Source organism: Tachyglossus aculeatus, chromosome 4 (genome assembly GCF_015852505.1).
Source record: "Tachyglossus aculeatus isolate mTacAcu1 chromosome 4, mTacAcu1.pri, whole genome shotgun sequence".
In the NCBI taxonomy this organism is placed as follows: Eukaryota; Metazoa; Chordata; class Mammalia; order Monotremata; family Tachyglossidae; genus Tachyglossus; species Tachyglossus aculeatus.
In genome coordinates, this window is record NC_052069.1 from 135207 (window position 1) to 155567 (window position 20361).

The 20361-nt window shown below is 44.2% G+C and overlaps 1 protein-coding gene across 1 annotated transcript in view; it reads right to left on the reverse strand.

Moving 5' to 3' along the window:
• The window catches only part of POLN (DNA polymerase nu), a 197288-nt gene that overhangs the window by 123725 nt on the left and 53202 nt on the right, over nucleotides 1-20361 (reverse strand). Inside the window, exons 13-14 of the mRNA XM_038744811.1 lie at nucleotides 14438-14491; nucleotides 4815-4880 (exon numbers count right to left, since the gene is read on the reverse strand). Coding sequence (XP_038600739.1) covers nucleotides 4815-4880; nucleotides 14438-14491 — 120 coding nt within the window. The remainder of the gene's footprint in view (nucleotides 1-4814; nucleotides 4881-14437; nucleotides 14492-20361) is intronic.

Below are 20361 nucleotides of genomic sequence, written 5' to 3' on the forward strand. Positions count from 1 at the left end.
TATTATTATTATTATTATTATTATTATTATTACCACTATCCCAACTTTCAATGCCTTATTAAAATCACGTCTCCTCCAAGAGGCCTTCTCCGACTGGGTCCTCATTTGCCCTCCTCCCTCTCCTTTCTGAGTTATCCTGTCATTTGGATTTGTACTCTGCCCTCAGCCCCACAGAATTTATGAAATTGTACAGAATTTATTTTAATTCATGTTAATATTTGTGTCCCCTTCTAGACTGTAAACTCATTGTGGGCAGGGAACTTGTCTATCGACTCTGTTGTACTTTACTCCCCTAAGCACTTAGTACAGTACTCTGCACACAGTCAGAGCTCAATAAATACCACTGATAATGATACCTAGTAAGCTTCTTGTGGGCAGGGAACACGTCTACCAATTCTGTTATATTGTATTCTTCCAAGTACTTCATACAGTATTTTGCACACAGTAAGTGTGCAATAAATCTGACTGACTGACTGATTGACTGGATAACTTTAATTTCTGTATGGATAATTCTTCGTACTCTTATGGACTTCCAAGTCCATCTTGCTTAGGTGTTTAGTACAGTGCTCTGCACACGGTACGTGCTCAATAAACCCGATTGAATGAATGAATCTTGCTGTCACTGGAGCCGTGTTGGATTTCACTCCGAGGCTTATACTGTTTCCCCATCACAACTGGGCCTCGTTTCTCCAAAACCACCATCCAAAGCTCCAACTCGCCCTTCCTTTCTCCAATCCCATTATTCATTCATTCATTCATTCATTCAATCGTATTTATCATCATCATCATCATCAATCGTATTTATTGAGCACTTACTGAGTGCGGAGCACTGTACTAAGCGCTTGGGAAGTCCAAGTTGGCAACATATAGAGACAGTCCCTACCCAACAGTGGGCTCACAGTCTAAAAGGGGGAGACAGAGAACAAAACCAAACATATTAACAAAATAAAATAAATAGAATAGATATGTACAAGTAAAATAAATAAATAAATAAATAAATAGAGTAGCAAATATGTACAAACATATATACATATATACAGCGCTTACTGTGTGCAGAGCACTGTACTAAGCGCTTGGGAAGTACAAGTTGGCAACATATAGAGATGGTCCCTACCCAACAGTGGGCTCACAGTCTAAAAGGGGGAGACAGAGAACAAAACCAAACATACTAACAAAATAAAATAAATAGAATAGATGTGTACAAGTAGAATAAATAAATAAATAAATACAGTAGCAAATATATACAAACATATATACATATATACAGCGCTTACTGTGTGCAGAGCACTGTACTAAGCGCTTGGGAAGTACAAGTTGGCAACATATAGAGACGGTCCCTACCCAACAACGGGCTCACAGTCTAGAAGTGGGAGGCAGAAAACAAACCCAACCTCACCCGTCCTCCTCTCACTTTCTCTCAACTTCCAGGGCACACACTGGTCTACACGGTGAGCTATAGTGTACTGACCCGACTGAATTCTTCACGCGGCCAGGTCGGAATGTCCCCGCTGGTCTCCCCAACCATGCTCTTATTGTCCATTTTCCCCATCCCTATGGCCAACGAGTCCCCCAGGGTGAAAGCCCGGGATGGTCTGTGATGGTTCCCTGTTCCCATTCATTTTAGACCGTGAGCCCACTGTTGGGTAGGGACTGTTTCTATATGTTGCCAATTTGTACTTCCCAAGTGCTTAGTACAGTGTCCTGCACACAGTAAGTGCTCAATAAATACGATTGATGATTGATGATTCAGTGGCCAAGTTGGGTCACTTCCTTCTCTAGAACACAGCTCAAATTCAATCACTGCTCTCCATCTTCACTGCCAAGTCTTCTGCCCGGGTCTTGGTCACACAGTAAGCACTCAATAAATACGATTGATTGATCGATTGATTGATTTAATCCTGGACCGATGAAATGTCCTTCCTGCTGGCCTTCAACCAGTCACTGATTTCTCCCCTCCCTGTTCCATTCTGCACCTTGGAGCTAAAACCATATCCTAAATCTGCTCTTTGACCTTGCCGTTGCTCCACTGGACATTCTGATGGCTTTGTTTGCCCTCCAGATAAACTCAGACTTGTAACCATTGAATTCACAGCTCTCCCACCGTATACGTGGCTCAGGGGAAGGAGCCCGGGCTTTGGAGTCAGAGGTCATGGGTTCAAATTCCGGCTCCGCCAATTGTCAACTGTGTGACTGTGGGCAAGTCACTTCACTTCTCTGGGCCTCAGTTACCTCATCTGTAAAATAGGGCTTAAGATTGTGAGCCCCACGTGGGACAACCTGATCACCTTGTAACCTCCCCAGTGCTTAGAACAGTGCTTTGCACATAGTAAGCACTTAATAAATGCCATCATTATTATTATTATAATAATGATGATGATGATGGTATTTGTTAAGTGCTTACTATGTGCCAGGCACTGTACTAAGCGCTGATTACCACATTCCACATAAGTCTGGCTTCTCATGCCTACTCCACTCTGGCTTCTCATGTCTACTCCACACTAGAACTATCTCTCTGCCTCCATTCATTCATTCATTCAATCATATTTATTGAGCACTTACTGTGTGCAGAGCACTGTACTAAGCGCTTGGGAAGTACAAGTTGGCAACAGATAGAGACGGTCCCTACCCAACAACGGGCTCACAGTCTAGAAGGGTCCAAACCTTTACCCACTCTGTCCTATATTCTAGGAACAGGGAAGCCTTTCCCACCCACCACATCTCTCAATTTCTGTGTTTTCTATTCCGACTCAGGGCCCTTCTCCGAGATGCCTTCCCCTCTTACCCCCACGAGAAACAGCGTGGCTCACTGGAAAGAGCCCGGGCTTTGGAGTCAGAGGTCATGGGTTCAAATCCCGGCTCTGCCAGTTGTCAGCTGTGTGACTTTGGGCAAGTCACTTCACTTCTCTGGGCCACAGTTACCTCATCTGTAAAATGGGGATGAAGACTGTGAGCCCCCCATGGGACAACCTGATCACCTTGTAATCTCCCCAGCGCTTAGAACAGTGCTTTGCAAATAGTAAGCGCTTAATAAATGCCATTATTATTATTATTATTATTCATTTTCCAGTTGTCAACACAATTGCCAGCCCACCCCTCCATCTCAACTCCAACTTGTAACGAATGCATTCACCCGCATCTTCTATATATGTTTGTCTCCTTTTCTCCATTGGACTATAAACTCCTTAAGGGGAGGAGTTGGATTTACTAGAGAAGCAGTGTGGCTCGGTGGAAAGAGCACGGGCTTGGGAGTCAGAGGTCCTGGGTTCTAATCCTGCCTCTGCCACTTGACAGCTGTGTGACTTTGGGTAAGTCACTTAACTTCTCTGTGCCTCAACTACCTCATCTGTAAAATGGGGATTAAGACAGTGAGCCCCACGTGGGACAACCTGATTACCTTCAATCCCCCCCACCCAGCGCTTAGAACAGAGCTAGGCACATAGTAAGCACTTAACAAGCTGTAGATAGGTTTGTAAATATTTATTACTCTATTTTACTTGTACATATTTATTCTATTTATTTCATTTTGTTAATATGTTTTGTTTTGTTCTCTGTCTCCCCCTTCTAGACTGTGAGCCCACTGTTGGGTAGGGACCGTCTCTATATGTTGCCGACTTGGACTTCCTCATCTGTAAAATGGGGATGAAGACTGTGAGCCCCCCGTGGGACAACCTGCCCGCCTTGTAATCTCCCCAGCGCTTAGAACAGTGCTTTGCACATAGTAAGCGCTTAATAAATGCCATTAAAAAAAGCGCTTAGTACAGTGCTCTGCACACAGTAAGCGCTCCATAAATACGATTGAATGAATGAATGAAAGTACCATTATTAATCATCATCATCATCAATCGTATTTATTGAGCGCTTACTATGTGCAGAGCACTGTACCAAGCGCTTGGGAAGTACAAATTTGCAACACATAGAGACAGTCCCTACCCAACAGTGGGCTCACAGTCTAAAAGATTAATTATTATCGTTATTACTGTTTATTATGTAACCCATGGGCCCACTACAATAATGCACCTCTTAAATACTTGTTGATTCTTTTGATTTACATGGACAAATGCCAGTCAAAGCATTTGTGGGGTAGAGTGAGCGAAATAAGACTGCCCGAGGTCACCTCACAAGCAGGATTTTGAATCAACAAAGGGAATGGAATTTCACTTTTATGAAAGCATAACTCAACACCTCAACCTTGGAGGGGGCTTGAACGGTTTAAAAAGTCAAAAAAAATGTAAAAAGTGACATATTTGTTACTCTATTTATTTATTTATTTTACTTGTACATATCTATTCTATTTATTTTATTTTGTTAATATGTTTGGTTTTGTTCTCTGTCTCCCCCTTTTAGACTGCGAGCCCACTGTTGGGTAGGGACCGTCTCTATACGTTGCCAACTTGTACTTCCCAAGTGCTTAGTACAGTGCTCTGCACACAGTAAGCGCTCAATAAATACGATGGATGATGATGATGATGATGATGAGTGCCGCAATGGCACTTGCCAACAGGTTCCATCAGAATTGCCAACCGGCTTGCCTGCCCACTTCCTCCACAACTCTTTCCTTAGGAGCGCTTCCATAGGGCCTGGACAATATAGTTGATCTTTCCCCTTATCCACCAATTTGGAAAAGACCAATTTGAGATTTCACAGATGGATGGGTTTCGAACGGCACTAAACAAGAATTAATAACGCCTAACTATTCTAGTTCGGACTTTCTGGACTGGGTCCTCTCTCGGGATTTTACAATGAAACATATTTCTACACTTAACTACCCTGCCGCCTTCGAACGAGGGGTGCCCGTAAATGAAAGGCGAACTTACGGGCTGCTTGGCTGAAAGTCTGCCACTCACAGTTCCAGTCTGATTCCACGTGGGTGAAATGAAGCCCTGTATTGATGAGAGAGAGAGAGAGAATGAAATTCCCAATCCTGAGGCCGATACTTCAGGATCCTCCCTTCAAGGCCCTACTGAGAGCTCACCTCCTCCAGGAGGCCTTCCCAGACTGAGCCCCTTCCTTCCTCTCCCCCTCGTCCCCCACTCCATCCCCCCCATCTTCCCTCCTTCCCTTCCCCACAGCACCTGTATATATGTACATATGTTTGTACATATTTATTACTCTATTTATTTTTTTATTTTACTTGTACATATCTATTCTATTTATTTTATTTTGTTAGTATGCTTGGTTTTGTTCTCTATCTCCCCCTTTTAGACTGTGAGCCCACTGTTGGGTAGGGACTGTCTCTAGATGTTGCCAACTTGTACTTCCCAAGCGCTTAGTACAGTGCTCTGCACACAGTAAGCGCTCAATAAATACGATTGATGATGATGAACAATGGCTGAACTTGCGATTCCTTTTCCGCTATGGCGGGTGCTAAATTCAATTCTATTCTCCCCGGCATATTCATTCATTCATTCAGTCCTATGCATTGAGAGCTGACTGTGTGCAGAGCACTGTACTAAGCGCTTGGAAAGTACAATCAATAAACCGTATTTATTGAGCGCTTACTGTGTGCAGAGCACTGTACTAAGCGCTTGGGAAGTACAAGTTGGCAACGTATAGAGATGGTCCCTACCCAACAGTGGGCTCACAGTCTAAAAGTACAATTAGAGAAGCAGCGCGGCTCAGTGGAAAGAGCACGGGCTTTGGAGTTAGAGGTCAGGGGTTCGAATCCCGGCTCCGCCAATTGTCAGCTGTGTGACTTGGGGCAAGTCACTTCAATTCTCTGTGCCTCAGTTGCCTCATTTGTAAAGTGGGGATTAAGACTGTGAGCCCCCTGTGGGACAAACTGATTGCCTTGTAACCTCCACAGTGCTTAGAACAGTGCTTTGCACATAGCAAGTGCTTAATAAATGCCATTATTATTATTATTATTATTATTATTATTATTATTACAATTCCAAGGGCTTTGTGCTGTAGTCTCCCAGCCTTTGCCCTCTGTTCCATTTTCATTTGCCGTCTTACGGCCCTCCATACCCCTGATCTTCCCACAGCCCTAGGTCCCCGCACTCAACACTTCTGCTCTCACTTACGTGGCAGCTCTACCCTACAACTGAACTTGGGCCTGGTAGTAAGAAGGACTTGAGTTCTAATCATCATCATCAATCGCATTTATTGAGCGCTTACTATGTGCAGAGCACTGTACTAAGCGCCTGGGAAGTACAAGTTGGCAACATATAGAGACAGTCCCTACCCAACAGTGGGCTCACAGTCTAAAAGGGGGAGACAGAGAACAAAACCAAACATACTAACAAAATAAAATAAATAGAATAGCTATGTACAAGTAAAATAAATAAATAAATAGAGTAACAAATATGTACAAACATATATCCATATATACAGGTGCTGTGGGGAAGGGAAGGAGGTAAGATGGGGGGATGGAGAGGGGGACGAGGGGGAGAGGAAGGAAGGGGCTCAGTGTGGGAAGGCCTCCTGGAGGAGGTGAGCTCTCTGTAGGGCCTTGAAGGGAGGAAGAGAGCTAGCTTGGCGGAGGGGCAGAGGGAGGCCATTCCAGGCCCGGGGGATGACGTGGGCCGGGGGTCGATGGCGGGACAGGCGGGAACGAGGGACGGTGAGGAGATTAGCGGCGGAGGAGCGGAGGGTGCGGGCTGGGCTGGAGAAGGACAGAAGGGAGGGGAGGGAGGAGGGGGCGAGGCGATGGATGGACAGCCTTGAAGCCCAGGGTGAGGAGTAATCCCGATTCCACGACTTGTCTGCTGTGTGACCTTGGGTGAGTCATTTGAAGCAGCGTGGTTCAGTGAAAGTGTCCGGGCTTGGGAGCCAGAGGTCGTGGGTACTAATCCCGGCTCTGCCACTTGTCAGCTGTGTGACTTTGGGCAAGTCACTTCACTTCCCTGGGCCTCAGTTCCCTCATCTGTAAAATGGGGATGAAGACTGTGAGCCCCACGAGGGACAACCTGATAATAATAATAATAATAATAATAATAATGATAATAATAATAATAATAATGGCATTTGTTAACTTACTATGTACAAAGCACTGTTCTAAGCGCTGGGGGGGATACAATGTGATCAAGTTGTCCCACGTGGGGCTCACAGTCTGAATCCCCGTTTTTACAGATGAGGTAACTGAGGCTCAGAAAAGTTAAGTGACTTGCCCAAGGTCACACAGCAGACTTGTGGTGGAGCCGGGATTCGAACCCATGACCTCTGACTCCAAAGCCCGGGCTCTTTCCACTGAGCCACCTGATCACCTTGTATCTGCCCCCCAGCGCTTAGAACAGTGCTTGGCACATAGTCAGTGCTTAACAAATGCCATCATTATTATTATTATTATCATTTCACTCCCCTGTGCCTCAGTTACCTCATCTGTAAAATGGGGATGAAGACTGTGAGTCACATGTGGGACATGCACTGGGTTCATTCATTCATTCAATCGTATTTACTGAGCACTTACTGTGTGCAGAGCACAGTACTAAGCGCTTGTAGGATCAATCAATCAATCAATCATATTTATTGAGCGCTTACTGTGTGCAGAGCACTGTACTAAGCGCTTGGGAAGTACAAGTCGGCAACATATAGAGACGGTCCCTACCCAACAGCGGGTTTACAGTCTAGAAGGGGGAGACAGACAAAACAAAACATATTAATAAAATAAATAGAATAAATATGTACAAGTAAAATAAATAAATAGAGTAATAAATTTGCACAAACATATATACATATATACAGGTGCTGTGGGGAGGGGAAGGAGGTAAGGCAACAGCGACGCTGCTCAGATTTTCTTTCATTCATTCATTCATTCAATCGTATTTGTTGAGCGCTTACTGTGTGCAGAGCACTGTACTAAGCGCTTAGGATTTAGCGCCTTGTACACGCCAGGCAGGCCGTCCGCCGCGGGCGGGAGCAGGAAATAAGATCAGAATCTCTTCTCGGCCCACCCGGGGCTCACAGCCTTAGCAGGCCAGAGGGTGGGTATTTCATCCCCATTTTACACAGGATGTGAAACCGAGGCCCAGAGAACTGAAGTGATTTGCCCAAGGGCAAACAGGTGAAGAGTTGGTGGAGCCATGGAAACTCGTTTTGTCTATCTCCGTCTGGCTGTGGCGAGAGACAGAGTGTGTTTGTGTGTCTGTGTGTGTCTGTCTAGATGGTGAGTCCATTGTTGGGTAGGGATTGTCTCTATTGGTTGCCAAATTGTACTTTCCAAGCGCTTAGTCCAGTGCTCTGCACACAGTAAGCGCTCAATAAATACGACTGATTGAATGAATGAATGATGTGAAACCGAGGCCCAGAGAACTGAAGTGATTTGCCCAAGGGCAAACGGTGAAGAGCTGGTGGAGCCATGGAAACTCGTTTTGTCTATCTCCGTCTGGCTGTGGCGAGAGACAGAGAGTGTGTTTGTGTGTCTGTGTTTGTCTGTCTAGATGGTGAGTCCATTGTTGGGTAGGGATTGTCTCTCTTTGTTGCCAAATTGTACTTCCCAAGCGCTTAGTCCAGTGCTCTGCACACAGTAAGCGCTCAATAAATATGATTGAATGAATGAATGATGTGAAACCGAGGCCCAGAGAACTGAAGTGATTTGCCCGAGGGCAAACGGTGAAGAGTTGGTGGAGCCATGGAAACTCGTTTTGTCTATCTCCGTCTGGCTGTGGCGAGAGACAGAGTGTGTTTGTGTGTCTGTGTGTGTCTGTCTAGATGGTGAGTCCATTGTTGGGTAGGGACTGTCTCTATTTGTTGCCAAATTGTACTTCCCAAGCGCTTAGTGCAGTGCTCTGCACACAGTAAGTGCTCAATAAATACGACTGATTGAATGAATGAATGAATGATGTGAAACCGAGGCCCAGAGAACTGAAGTGATTTGCCCAAGGGCAAACGGTGAAGAGTTGGTGGAGCCATGGAAACTCGTTTTGTCTATCTCCGTCTGGCTGTGGTGAGGGACAGAGTGTGTTTGTGTGTCTGTCTAGATGGTGAGTCCATTGTTGGGTAGGGATTGTCTCTATTTGTTGCCAAATTGTACTTCCCAAGCGCTTAGTCCAGTGCTCTGCACACAGTAAGCGCTCAATAAATATGATCGAATGAATGAATCATCATCATCATCGTCATCAATCGTATTTATTGAGCGCCTACTATGTGCAGAGCACTGTACTAAGCACTTGGGAAGTACAAATTGGCAACATATAGAGACAGTCCCTACCCAACAGTGGGCTCACAGTCTAAAAGGGGGAGACAGAGAACAAAAGCAAACGTACTAACAAAATAAAATCAATAGGATAGATATGTACAAATAAAATAAATAAATAAATGAATAGAGTAATAATAAATAAATAGAGTAATAATAAATAAATAAGTAGAGTAATAATAAATAGAGTAATAATAAATAAATAAGTAGAGTAATAATAAATAAATAGAGTAATAATAAATAGAGTAATAATAAATAAATAGAGTAATAAAGGAATGAATGAATGAAGGCAGGGGGGATAGGGAGGGGGAGAGGAAGAAGGGAGGGGGCTCAATCTGGGAAGGCCTCCTGGAGGATTGGGTGTAACCTGACTACTTTATATCTACCTCGGAGCTTAGTACAGTGGTTGGCACTGTATATAATTGTCTTGTCTCATCTTACGCTGTTGCGTCGTCGCCGACCCACAACGATGCCATGGACACATCTCTCCCAGAACGCCCCACCTCCATCTGCAATCATTCCGACGGTGGATCCTCAGTTTTCTTGGTCAAAACCCAGAAGTGGTTGACCATTGCCGCCTTCCGTGCAGTAAATTTGAGTCTCCACCCTCAGCCCTCCACCATGCTGCCGCTACTGCCCACCTCGGGTGAGTTTTGACCTGTAGCAGACGGCCTCTGTTAAGCAGAAGCGCTTAACAAATAATAATAATAATAATAATAATAATAATAATGGCATTTATTAAGCACTTACTATGTGCAAAGCACTGTTCTAAGCGCTGGGGAGGTTCCAAGGTGATCAGGTTGTCCCACGTGGGGCTCACAGTCTTAATCCCCATTTTACAGATGAGGTAACTGAGGCCCAGAGAAGTTAAGTGACTTGCCCAAAGTCACACAGCTGACAATTGGTGGAGCCGGGATACGAACCCATGACCTCCGACTCCAAAGCCCGGGCTCTTTCCACTGAGCCACGCTGCTTCTCATATAATAATAATAATCATATAATAATAATCATCAATAATAACGATGATGGCATTTGTTAAGCGCTTACTATGCGCAAAGCACTGTTCTAAGCGCTGGGGGGGATACAAGGTGATCAGGTTGTCCCACATGGGGCTCACAGTTATCATCCCCATTTTCCAGATGAGGGAACTGAGGCTCCGAGAAGTGAAGTGACTTGCCCAAGGTCACACAGCAGACACGTGGGGGAGCCGGGGTTCGAACCCATGACCTCTGGCTCCAAAGCCCGGGCTCTTTCCACTGAGCCACGCTGCTTCTCCATACCATACCAAATACCATAAACCCTTCCCCACCAAATATCAAAAAAAATCAAAGACAAACTTTTCACCAATCTCCTGTCGACCTTCTGGTGACCTCCTGCCCTGCCCAAACTCTACCAGCTGCTCAGGGCAGAAGGACCCAATAATACTCACGATGGCATTTGTTAAGCGCTTACCATGTGCCAAGCACTGTTCTAAGCGCTGGGGGGGATACAAGGTGATGAGGTTGTCCCACGGGGGGCTCACGGTCTTCATCCCCATTTTCCAGATGAGGGAACTGAGGCCCAGAGAAGTGAAGTGACTCACCCAAAGTCACACAGCTGACAATTGGTGGAGCTGGGATTTAGAGAAGCAGCGTGGCTCAGTGGAAAGAGCCCGGGCTTTGGAGTCAGAGGTCATGGGTTCGAATGCCGGCTCCACCGCATGTCTGCTGTGTGAACTTGGGCAAGTCACTTCACTTCTCTGAGCCTCAGTTCCCGCATCTGTAAAATGGGGATTAAGACTGTGAGCCCCACGTTGGACAACTTGATCACCTTGTATCCCCCCCCCCAACGCTTAGAACAGTGCTTGGCACATAGTAAGCACTTAACAAATGCCATCATCATTATTATTATTATTTGAACCCAGGACCTCTGACTCCAAATGATGATGATGATGGCATTTATTTAGCACTTATTATGTGCAAAACACTGTACTAAGCGCTGGGGAGGTTACAAGGTGATCAGGTTGTCCCATGAAGGGGCTCACAGTCTTAATCCCCATTTTACAGATGCGGTAACTGAGGCCCAGAGAAGTGAAGTGACTTGCCCAAAGGCACACAGCTGACAATTGGCGGAGCCAGGATTTGAACCCATGACCTCCGACTCCAAAGCCCGGGCTCTTTCCACTGACCCACGCCTCTGATCCAGGCACTGGCTGCCTCGCCCGCCAGCTCTCACTCCTTCTTTTGACTCACAGCTCAGTTTCCTTCATTCAGTCGTATTTATTGAGCGCTTACTGTGTGCAGAGCACTGTACTAACCGCTTCCCCTTGCCCTGCTGGAGCTGTGGCCAAGGGTGTGTGTGGAATTGTGGGCATGTGGCCGGAGGGTGAAGGCTATTGTTGTTCCCTCAGTACACGGGGAAATGTGGGCATCTGCAAGCCCCGGTATTCTTGCCAAATTTTTCCATTCCACCATCTCCCCCTCTAGACTGTAAGCTCGTTATGGACAGTACCTGTATATATGTATATATGTTTGTACACATTTATTACTCTATTTATTTATTAATTTTACTTGTACATATCTATTCTATTCATTTTATTTTGTTAGTATGTTTGGTTTTGTTCTCTGTCTCCCCCTTTTAGACTGTGAGCCCCCGGTTGGGTAGGGACCGTCTCTATATGTTGCCAACTTGGACTTCCCAAGCGCTTAGTCCAGTGCTCTGCACACAGTAAGTGCTCAATAAATACGATTGCTTGATTGATTGATTGATATATACTGTAAAGCCATGCCCCCCGCTTTCTTCAACTTGGAGGTAGAATGTTAAAAGATTGAACAAAACTGATTTGGGGTACATTTGGTTTCTCCCCCGATAAGCGGGTATTTCCAAGACTTGACCGTTTCTGATGTTGATGGGATAGACAGGTTGGTTTTTAAATCTTTCTCCAATCCTGTAAAAACTTAGAAGGCTCAGGTCAGTGTGATTTTCCCATCTATGTCATCTATCTAGTACATATTTATTACTCTATTTATTTATTTAACTTGTACATATCTATTCTATTTATTTTCTTTTGTTAGTATGTTTGGTTTTGTTCTCTGTCTCCCCCTTTTAGACTGTGAGCCCACTGTTGGGTAGGGACCGTCTCTATATGTTGCCAACTTGTACTTCCCAAGAGCTTAGTACAGTGCTCTGCACACAGTAAGCGCTCAATAAATACGATTGATTGATTGATTGACAGAGAAAGTGACTGTTAATTTTTCTTATATTGTATTCATTCAGAGAAGCAGTGTGGCTCAGTGGAAAGAGCCCGGGCTTTGGAGTCCGAGGTCATGGGTTCAAATCCCAGCTCCGCCACTTATAATAATAATAATGATGGCATTTATTAAGCGCTTACTATGTGCAAAGCACTGTTCTAAGCGCTGGGGAGGTTACAAGGTGATCAGCTTGTCCCACGGGGGGCTCACAATCTTAATCCCCATTTTACAGATGAGGTAACTGAGGCCCAGAGAAGACTGTGAGCCCCCCGTGGGACAGCCTGATCGCCTTGTGACCGCCCCAGTGCTTAGAACAGTGCTTTGCACATAGTAAGCACTTAATAAATGCCATTGTTATTATTATTATTATTAAATGACTTGCCCAAAGTCACACAGCTGACGATTGGCGGAGCCGGGATTCGAACCCATGAGCTCTGACTACAAAGCCCGTGCTCTTTCCACTGAGCCATGCTGCTTCCAGCTGTGTGACTTTGGGCCAGTCACTTCACTTCTCTGTGCCTCAGTTCCCTCATCTGTAAAATCGGGATTAAGACTGTGAGCCCCTGTGGGACAACCTGATCACTCTGTATCCTCCCCAGGGTTTAGAACAGTGCTTTGCACATAGTAAGTGCTTAATACATGACATCATTATTATTATTATTCATTCATTGGTATTTATTGAGCGCATACTGTGTGCAGAACACTGTAAATAATAATAATACTTATGGTATTTGTTAAGCGCTTACTATGTGCCAGGCACTGTACTAAGCACTGGGGTGGATACAAGAAAATCAGGCTGGACACAGTCCCTGTCCCACAGGGAGCTCACAGTCTCAATCCCCATTTTACAGATGAGGGAACTGAGGCACAGAGGAAGTGAAGTGACTTGCCCAAGGCCACACAGCAGATGAGGGTTTTTTTGATGGCATTTATTAAGTGCTTACTATGTGCATAGCACTGTTCTAAGCACTGGGGAGGTTACAAGGTGATCAGGTTGTCCCACGGGGGGCTCACAGTCTTAATCCCCATTTTACAGATGAGGTAACTGAGGCACAGAGAAGTTAAGTGACTGGCCCAAAGTCACACAGCTGACAATTGGCAGAACCAGGATTTGAACCCATGACCTCTGACTCCAAAGCCCGGGCTCTTTCCACTGAGCCACGCTGCTTAGGGCTGGGTTAGAACCCATGACTTCCTGATTCCTAGGCCTGTGCTCTATTCACACATTCGGGAGAGTATATATGTATATATACCTGTATATATGTTTGTACATATTTATTACTCTATTTATTTATTTATTTTACTTGTACATTTCTATTCTATTTATTTTATTTTGTTAGTATGTTTGGTTTTGTTCTCTGTCTCCCCCTTTTAGACTGTGAGCCCACTGTTGGGTAGGGATTGTCTCTATATGTTGCCAACTTGTACTTCCCAAGCGCTTAGTACAGTGCTCTGCACACAGTAAGCGCTCAATAAATATGATTGATTGATTGATTGATTGATTGATTGAGGCTGTGCCCTGGTTGAGAAGGTTCCCAGGACCACGAGGAACCACTCTAAACTACGAGACTTCAACATGACAGCCAAAATTCATACTGCGTCCTTTAAATCTTGGAGAAGAGTTGGGCTCTTTCTCCATTCATCGTTATCTTGGAAGGCACACGTTTGTTTTCCTTTAATCATCATCAATCGTATTTATTGAGCGCTTACTGTGTGCAGAGCACTGTACTAAGCGCTTTAATAAAACGCAACCCCAAATTCCACTTGGATCTTCAGGAATGATCTTGAGCATTGCTAGTCTTCTAGACTGTGAGCCCACTGTTGGGTAGGGACCATCTCTATATCAATCAATCAATCAATCGTATTTATTGAGCGCTTACTGTGTGCAGAGCACTGTACTAAGCGCTTGGGAAGTACAAATTGGCAACATAATATGTTATATATCTCTATATATAATATGTTATATATCTCAATATATCTATATGTTGCGAACTTGTGCAGTGCTCTGCACACAGTAAGCGCTCGATAAATACAATGAATGAATGAATATTCCAATTTTACATTTCCTTCTTACCTCTTTCATGCACGCCAACAGTCCATCCACAAAGGTTGATTTCATCTTATGAACCTAAATCATCCAGGGCAGAGTCAAAATGGAAAACCTTCAGAGGTTCAATCAATCAATCAATCAATCAATCAATTGTATTTATTGAGCGCTTACTGTGTGCAGAGCACTGTACTAAGCGCTTGGGAAGTACAAGTTGGCAACATATAGAGACAGTCCCTACCCAATAGTGGGCTCACAGTCTAAAAGGGGGAGACAGAGAACAAATTCTCTGTTCAGATTTTCCCTTAACAACTTTATTTATTTATTTATTTTACTTGTACATATCTATTCTATTTATTTTATTTTGTTAGTATGTTTGGTTTTGTTCTCTGTCTCCCCCTTTTAGACTGTGAGCCCACTGTTGGGTAGGGACTGTCTCTATATGTTGCCAATTTGTACTACCCAAGCGCTTAGTACAGTGCTCTGCACATAGTAAGCGCTCAATAAATACGATTGATGATTGATGATGATGGCCCACAACGAGAGCTGTGTGACTTTGGGCAAGTCGCTTCACTTCTCTGTGCCTCAGTGCCCTCATCTGTAAAATGGGGATGAAGACTGTGAGCCCCCCCGTGGGACAACCTGTTCACCTTGTAACCTCCCCAGCGCTTAGAACAGTGCCTTGCACATAGTAAGCGCTTTATAAATGCCATTATTATAAGTTCACAGTCTAGAGGCGGAGATAGACATTGATTTAAATAATTTATAATTTAAAGATATGTACATACATGCTGTGGGATGAGGGTGGGGCAAATATTGAATGCCCAAAGTTCCTAGATCCAAGTGCGTAGGTGATGTGGAAGCAGGAAGGAGGAAAAGGGCTTAAATGGGGAGGGCTTCCTGGAGGAAACGTGACCTTAACAACTCATAATCTCCCAGGATATCTCCTCTCGGGAATTATTTTGTGTCTTTCTCTCCCACTAGACCGTAAATTGCCAGAGTTGGAGGGTTGTGGGACAGTGCTCTGCACACAGTAAGCGCTCAATAAATACGATTGATTGATTGAAGTTAACTCCTGTGTGGGCCGTGCTAGGAGACCGGGAGCCCATTGTTGGGCAGGGACTGTCTCTATTTGTTTTGCCGAATTGTACTTTCCAAGCGCTTAGTACAGTGCTCTGCACACAGTAAGCGCTCAATAAATGCAACTGAATGAATGAAAATCAGTTAGTTATGATGTGCACCACAGCCTAGTGGACAGAGCATTTGTCTGGGAGTCAGAAGGACCTGGCTTCTAATCCCGGCTCCGCCACTTATCCGCTGAATGACCTTAGGCAAGTCACTTCAATCAATCAATCAATCAATCAATTGTATTTATTGAGCACTTACTGTGTGCAGAGCACTGTACTAAGCGCTTAACTTCACTTCTCTGGACCTCAGTTACCTCATAACAATAATAATAATAATAATAATAATAATAATAATAATAATAATAATACCTCATCTGTCCAATGGGGATAATAATAATAATAATACTGGTATTTGTTAATAATAACCATAATATATGTATATTATGATTATTGTTATCAGAGAAGCAGCGTGGATCAGTGGAAAGAGCCCGGGCTTGGGAGTCAGAGGTCATGGGTTCAAATCCCAGCTCTATCAATTGTCAGCGGTGTGACTTTGGGCAAGTCACTTCTCTGGGCCTCCGTTACCGCATCTGTATTCATTCATTCATTCAATCGTATTTACTGAGCACTTACTGTGTGCAGAGCACTGTACTGGAGGAAATGTGACCTTAGCCACTCATAATCTCACAGGATATCTCCTCTCGGGAATTATTTTGTGTCTTTCTCTCCCACTAGACCGTCAATTGCCAGAGTTGGAGGGTTGTGGGAAGTCAACTCCTGTGTGGGCCATGCTAGGAGACCGGGAGCCCATTGTTGGGCAGGGACTATCTCTATTTGTTTTGCCGAATTGTACTTTCCAAGCGCTTAGTACAGTGCTCTGCACACAGTAAGCGCTCAATAAATGCAATTGAATGAATGAAAATCAGTTATGATGTGCACCACAGCCTAGTGGATAGAGCACTTGTCTGGGAGTCAGAAAGACCTGGCTTCTAATCCCGGCTCCGCCACTTATCCGCTGAGTGACCTTAGGCAAGTCACTTCAATCAATCAATCAATCAATCAATCGTATTTATTGAGCGCTTACTGTGTGCAGAGCACTGTACTAAGCGCTTAACTTCACTTCTCTGGACCTCAGTTACCTCATAACAATAATAATAATAATAATACCTCATCTGTCCAATGGGGATAATAATAATAAAAATAATACTGGTATTTGTTAATAATAATCATAATATATGTATATTATGATTATTGTTATCAGAGAAGCAGCGTGGATCAGTGGAAAGAGTCTGGGCTTGGGAGTCAGAGGTCGTGGGTTCTAATCCCAGCTCTGTCAATTGTCAGCTGCGTGACTATGGGCAAGTCACTTCTCTGGGCCTCAGTTACCTCATCTGCATTCATTCATTCATTAGATCATATTTATTGAGCGCTGGAGTCAGAGGTCATGGGTTCGAATCCCGCCTCCCCCACATGTCTGCTGTGTGACCTTGGGCAAGTCACTTCACTTCTCTGAGCCTCAGTTCCTCCCTCATCTGTAAAATGGGGATTAAGACCGTAAGCCCCACATGGGACAACCGCATCTCCTTGTGTTCCCCCCAGCGCTTAGAACAGTGCTTTGCACATAGTAAGCGCTTAACAAATACCAACATTATTATTATTATTATTATTATTATTATTATTACTGTGTGCAGAGCACTGTACTAAGCGCTTGGGAAGAACAAGTTGGCAAGATATAGAGACGGTCCCTACCCAACAATGGGCTCACAGTCTAGAAGGAAAGAGGAAACATCAGGTCAGTGGAGTGGCACAATCAGATTTGGGATATGAGTCACTCAAAGGCTTATTAGCTATTGTGTCTTCCTCATTCTTCGTCACCACAAACCCTCCATTTGGTTTCCCTTGCATCCCGCCACAGGAATTTGGTAAGAACCAGTGCGTGCAAAGATTTCTGAGTTTCTTGGAAAGAAAATTCATTTTGACGCAGAAAAGCAATAAAGGAAAAAGCACACCCTAATACAATAAATAGACTGAAATTTTAAGAAGAATGAATTTACAATTTATAAGAATTAATCGGACTTTGTCCAAAAGCATTCATTGTTTCCTTTCCAAGAAGATTCTTCTTCATAAATTTCCTTTTTCCATACTGGCACTGTGGCTTTTTTAAAGTGTCGATGCTGTAAAATGGGGATGAAGACTGTGAGCCCCCCGTGGGACAACCTGATCACCTTGTAAACTCCCCAGCGCTTAGAACAGTGCTTTGCACATAGTAAGCGTTTAATAAATGCCATCATCATCATCATCATCATCATCCCAGCGCTTAGCCTGCTGTTGGGTGAGGATTGTCTCTATCCGCCTTACCTCCTTCCCCTCCCCACAGCACCTGTATATATGTACATATGTTTGAACATATTTATTACTCTATTTATTTATTTTACTTGTACATATTTATTCTATTTATTTTATTTTGTTAATATGTTTTGTTTTGTTGTCTGTCTCCCCAATCTAGACTGTGAACCCGCTGTTGGGTAGGGACCGTCTCTATATGTTGGCAACTTGTACTTCCCAGGCGATTAGTACAGTGCTCTGCACACAGTAAATGCTCAGTAAATACGATTGAATGAATGAATGAATGGAAGAATTATACTTTCCAAATGCTTTGTACAGTGTTCTGCACGCAGTAAGCGTGCAATAAATACGACTGAATGAATGCCTGGTAATAATAATAATAATAATAATGATGGTATTTTTAAGCACTTATTATGTGCAAAGCAATGTTCTAAGCGCTGGGGAGGATACAAGGTGATCAGGTTGTCCCACTTGGGGCTCACAGTCTTAATCCCCATTTTACAGATGAGGTAACTGAGGCCCAGAGAAGTTAAGTGACTTGCCCAAAGTCACACAGCTGACAATTGGCGGAGCATAGTAAGCGCTTAACAAACACCACTATCATTATTATTATCATCACTATTATTATATAATTCATAAGGAATTTATGGCAGTAAAAAAAGGGATAAAAATCTTACTTCGATCTTACCTCTTGCAAACTGATGATAAAAAGTGCTGCCCTGGTAACAATAATATAATAATAATGGCACTTATTAAGCGCTTACTATGTGCAAAGCACTGTTCTAAGCGCTGGGGAGGTTACAAGGTGATCAGGTTGTCGGACGGGGGGCTCACAGTCAATCCCCATTTTACAGATGGGGGAACTGAGGCCCAGAGAAGTGAAGTGACTTGCCCAAAGTCACACAGCTGACAATTGGCAGAGCCGGGATTTGAACCCATGACCTCTGACTCCAAAGCCTGGGCTCTTTCCACTGAGCCACGCTGCTTCCCTAGTGCGTCAAGGCACTAGAAACCAGACATAGTCACTAAGCAATGGGCAGGGGGAACTAGGCACTGGTAATCAGACAATCAGACTGGTAACAGTCTGATAATCAATCCGATAATCAGACTGGTAACAATCAGATAATCAGATAATCAGACTGGTAACTAAGGCCTGGTAACTAGGCATCGCCAACCAGACTCTGGCACCAGGGCACTGTGCACTTGTAAACGGGCCCTCTCTTCCTCCGTATCATCCGAGACTTCCGAGCAGATGAGGCCCCCACAGAATTTCCAATAAAGGCTCCAAGATTGAAAAGACGTGGGGTTGGAGGCTTGGGAATTCCCATTCTCCTTGGATCATCTGTTAACTTATTTCAGGCAAATGTGCACCCCTGTGGCCTTCCCCGGTGGGAAGATACTGGTTGGCCCCACAAGCATCGCTAAAATCCATCATTCAATCATATTTATTGAGCGCTTACTGTGTGCAGAGCACTGTACTAAGCGTTTGGGAAATACAAGTTGGCAACATATAGAGACTGTCCCTACCCAACAGCAGGCTCACAGTCTAGGAGGGGAAGACAGACGAGAAAACAAATCATATTAACCCCCTCGTCCCCCTCTCCATCCCCCCATCTTACCTCCTTCCCTTCCCCACAGCACCTGTATATATGTATATATGTTTGTACATATTTATTACTCTATTTATTTATTTATTTATCTTACTTGTACATATCTATTCTATTTATTTTATTTTGTTAGTATGTCTGGTTTCGTTCTCTGTCTCCCCCTTCTAGACTGTGAGCCCGCTGTTGGGTAGGGACCGTCTCTATGTTTTGCCGACTTGTACTTCCCAAGCGCTTAGTACAGTGCTCTGCACACAGTAAGCGCTCAATAAATACGATTGATTGATTGATTGATTGATTAACAAAATAAAATAAATAGAATAGTAAATATGTACAAGTAAAATAGTGTAATAAATATGTAGAGACATATATACAGGTGCTGTGGGGAGGGGAAGGAGGTAACGCGGCGGGATGGGGAGGGGGAGAGGAAAAAGGGGGCTTAGTCTGGGAAGGCCTCCTGGAGGAGGTGAGCTCTCAGTAGGGCTTCGAAGGGAAAGCCCTTTTCCCTTTTTTTCCGTCCTTTCTTCACCATCCAAACTGCTACTGCGTTAATTCGAACACTCAGCCTCTCCCGCCTGGATGACTTCAGCAGCCTCCTTGCTGACCTCCCAGCCTCCTGTCTCTCCCCACTCCAGTCCATACTTCATCCTGTTTCCAGGATCATTTTTCTACCCAAAAAAACGTTCAGTCCATTTCCCTACTCAGGAAACCCCAGTCGTTGCCTATCCATCCCTGCATCAAACAAAAACTCCTCACTATTGGCTTTAAAGAAGTCAATCATCTTGCCCCATCCCAACTTGGCTCCTCTAATGCTAACCTTCTCACTGGGCCTCCATCTCGCCTGTCTTGCTGCCGACCCCTGCTTCCTCACCTC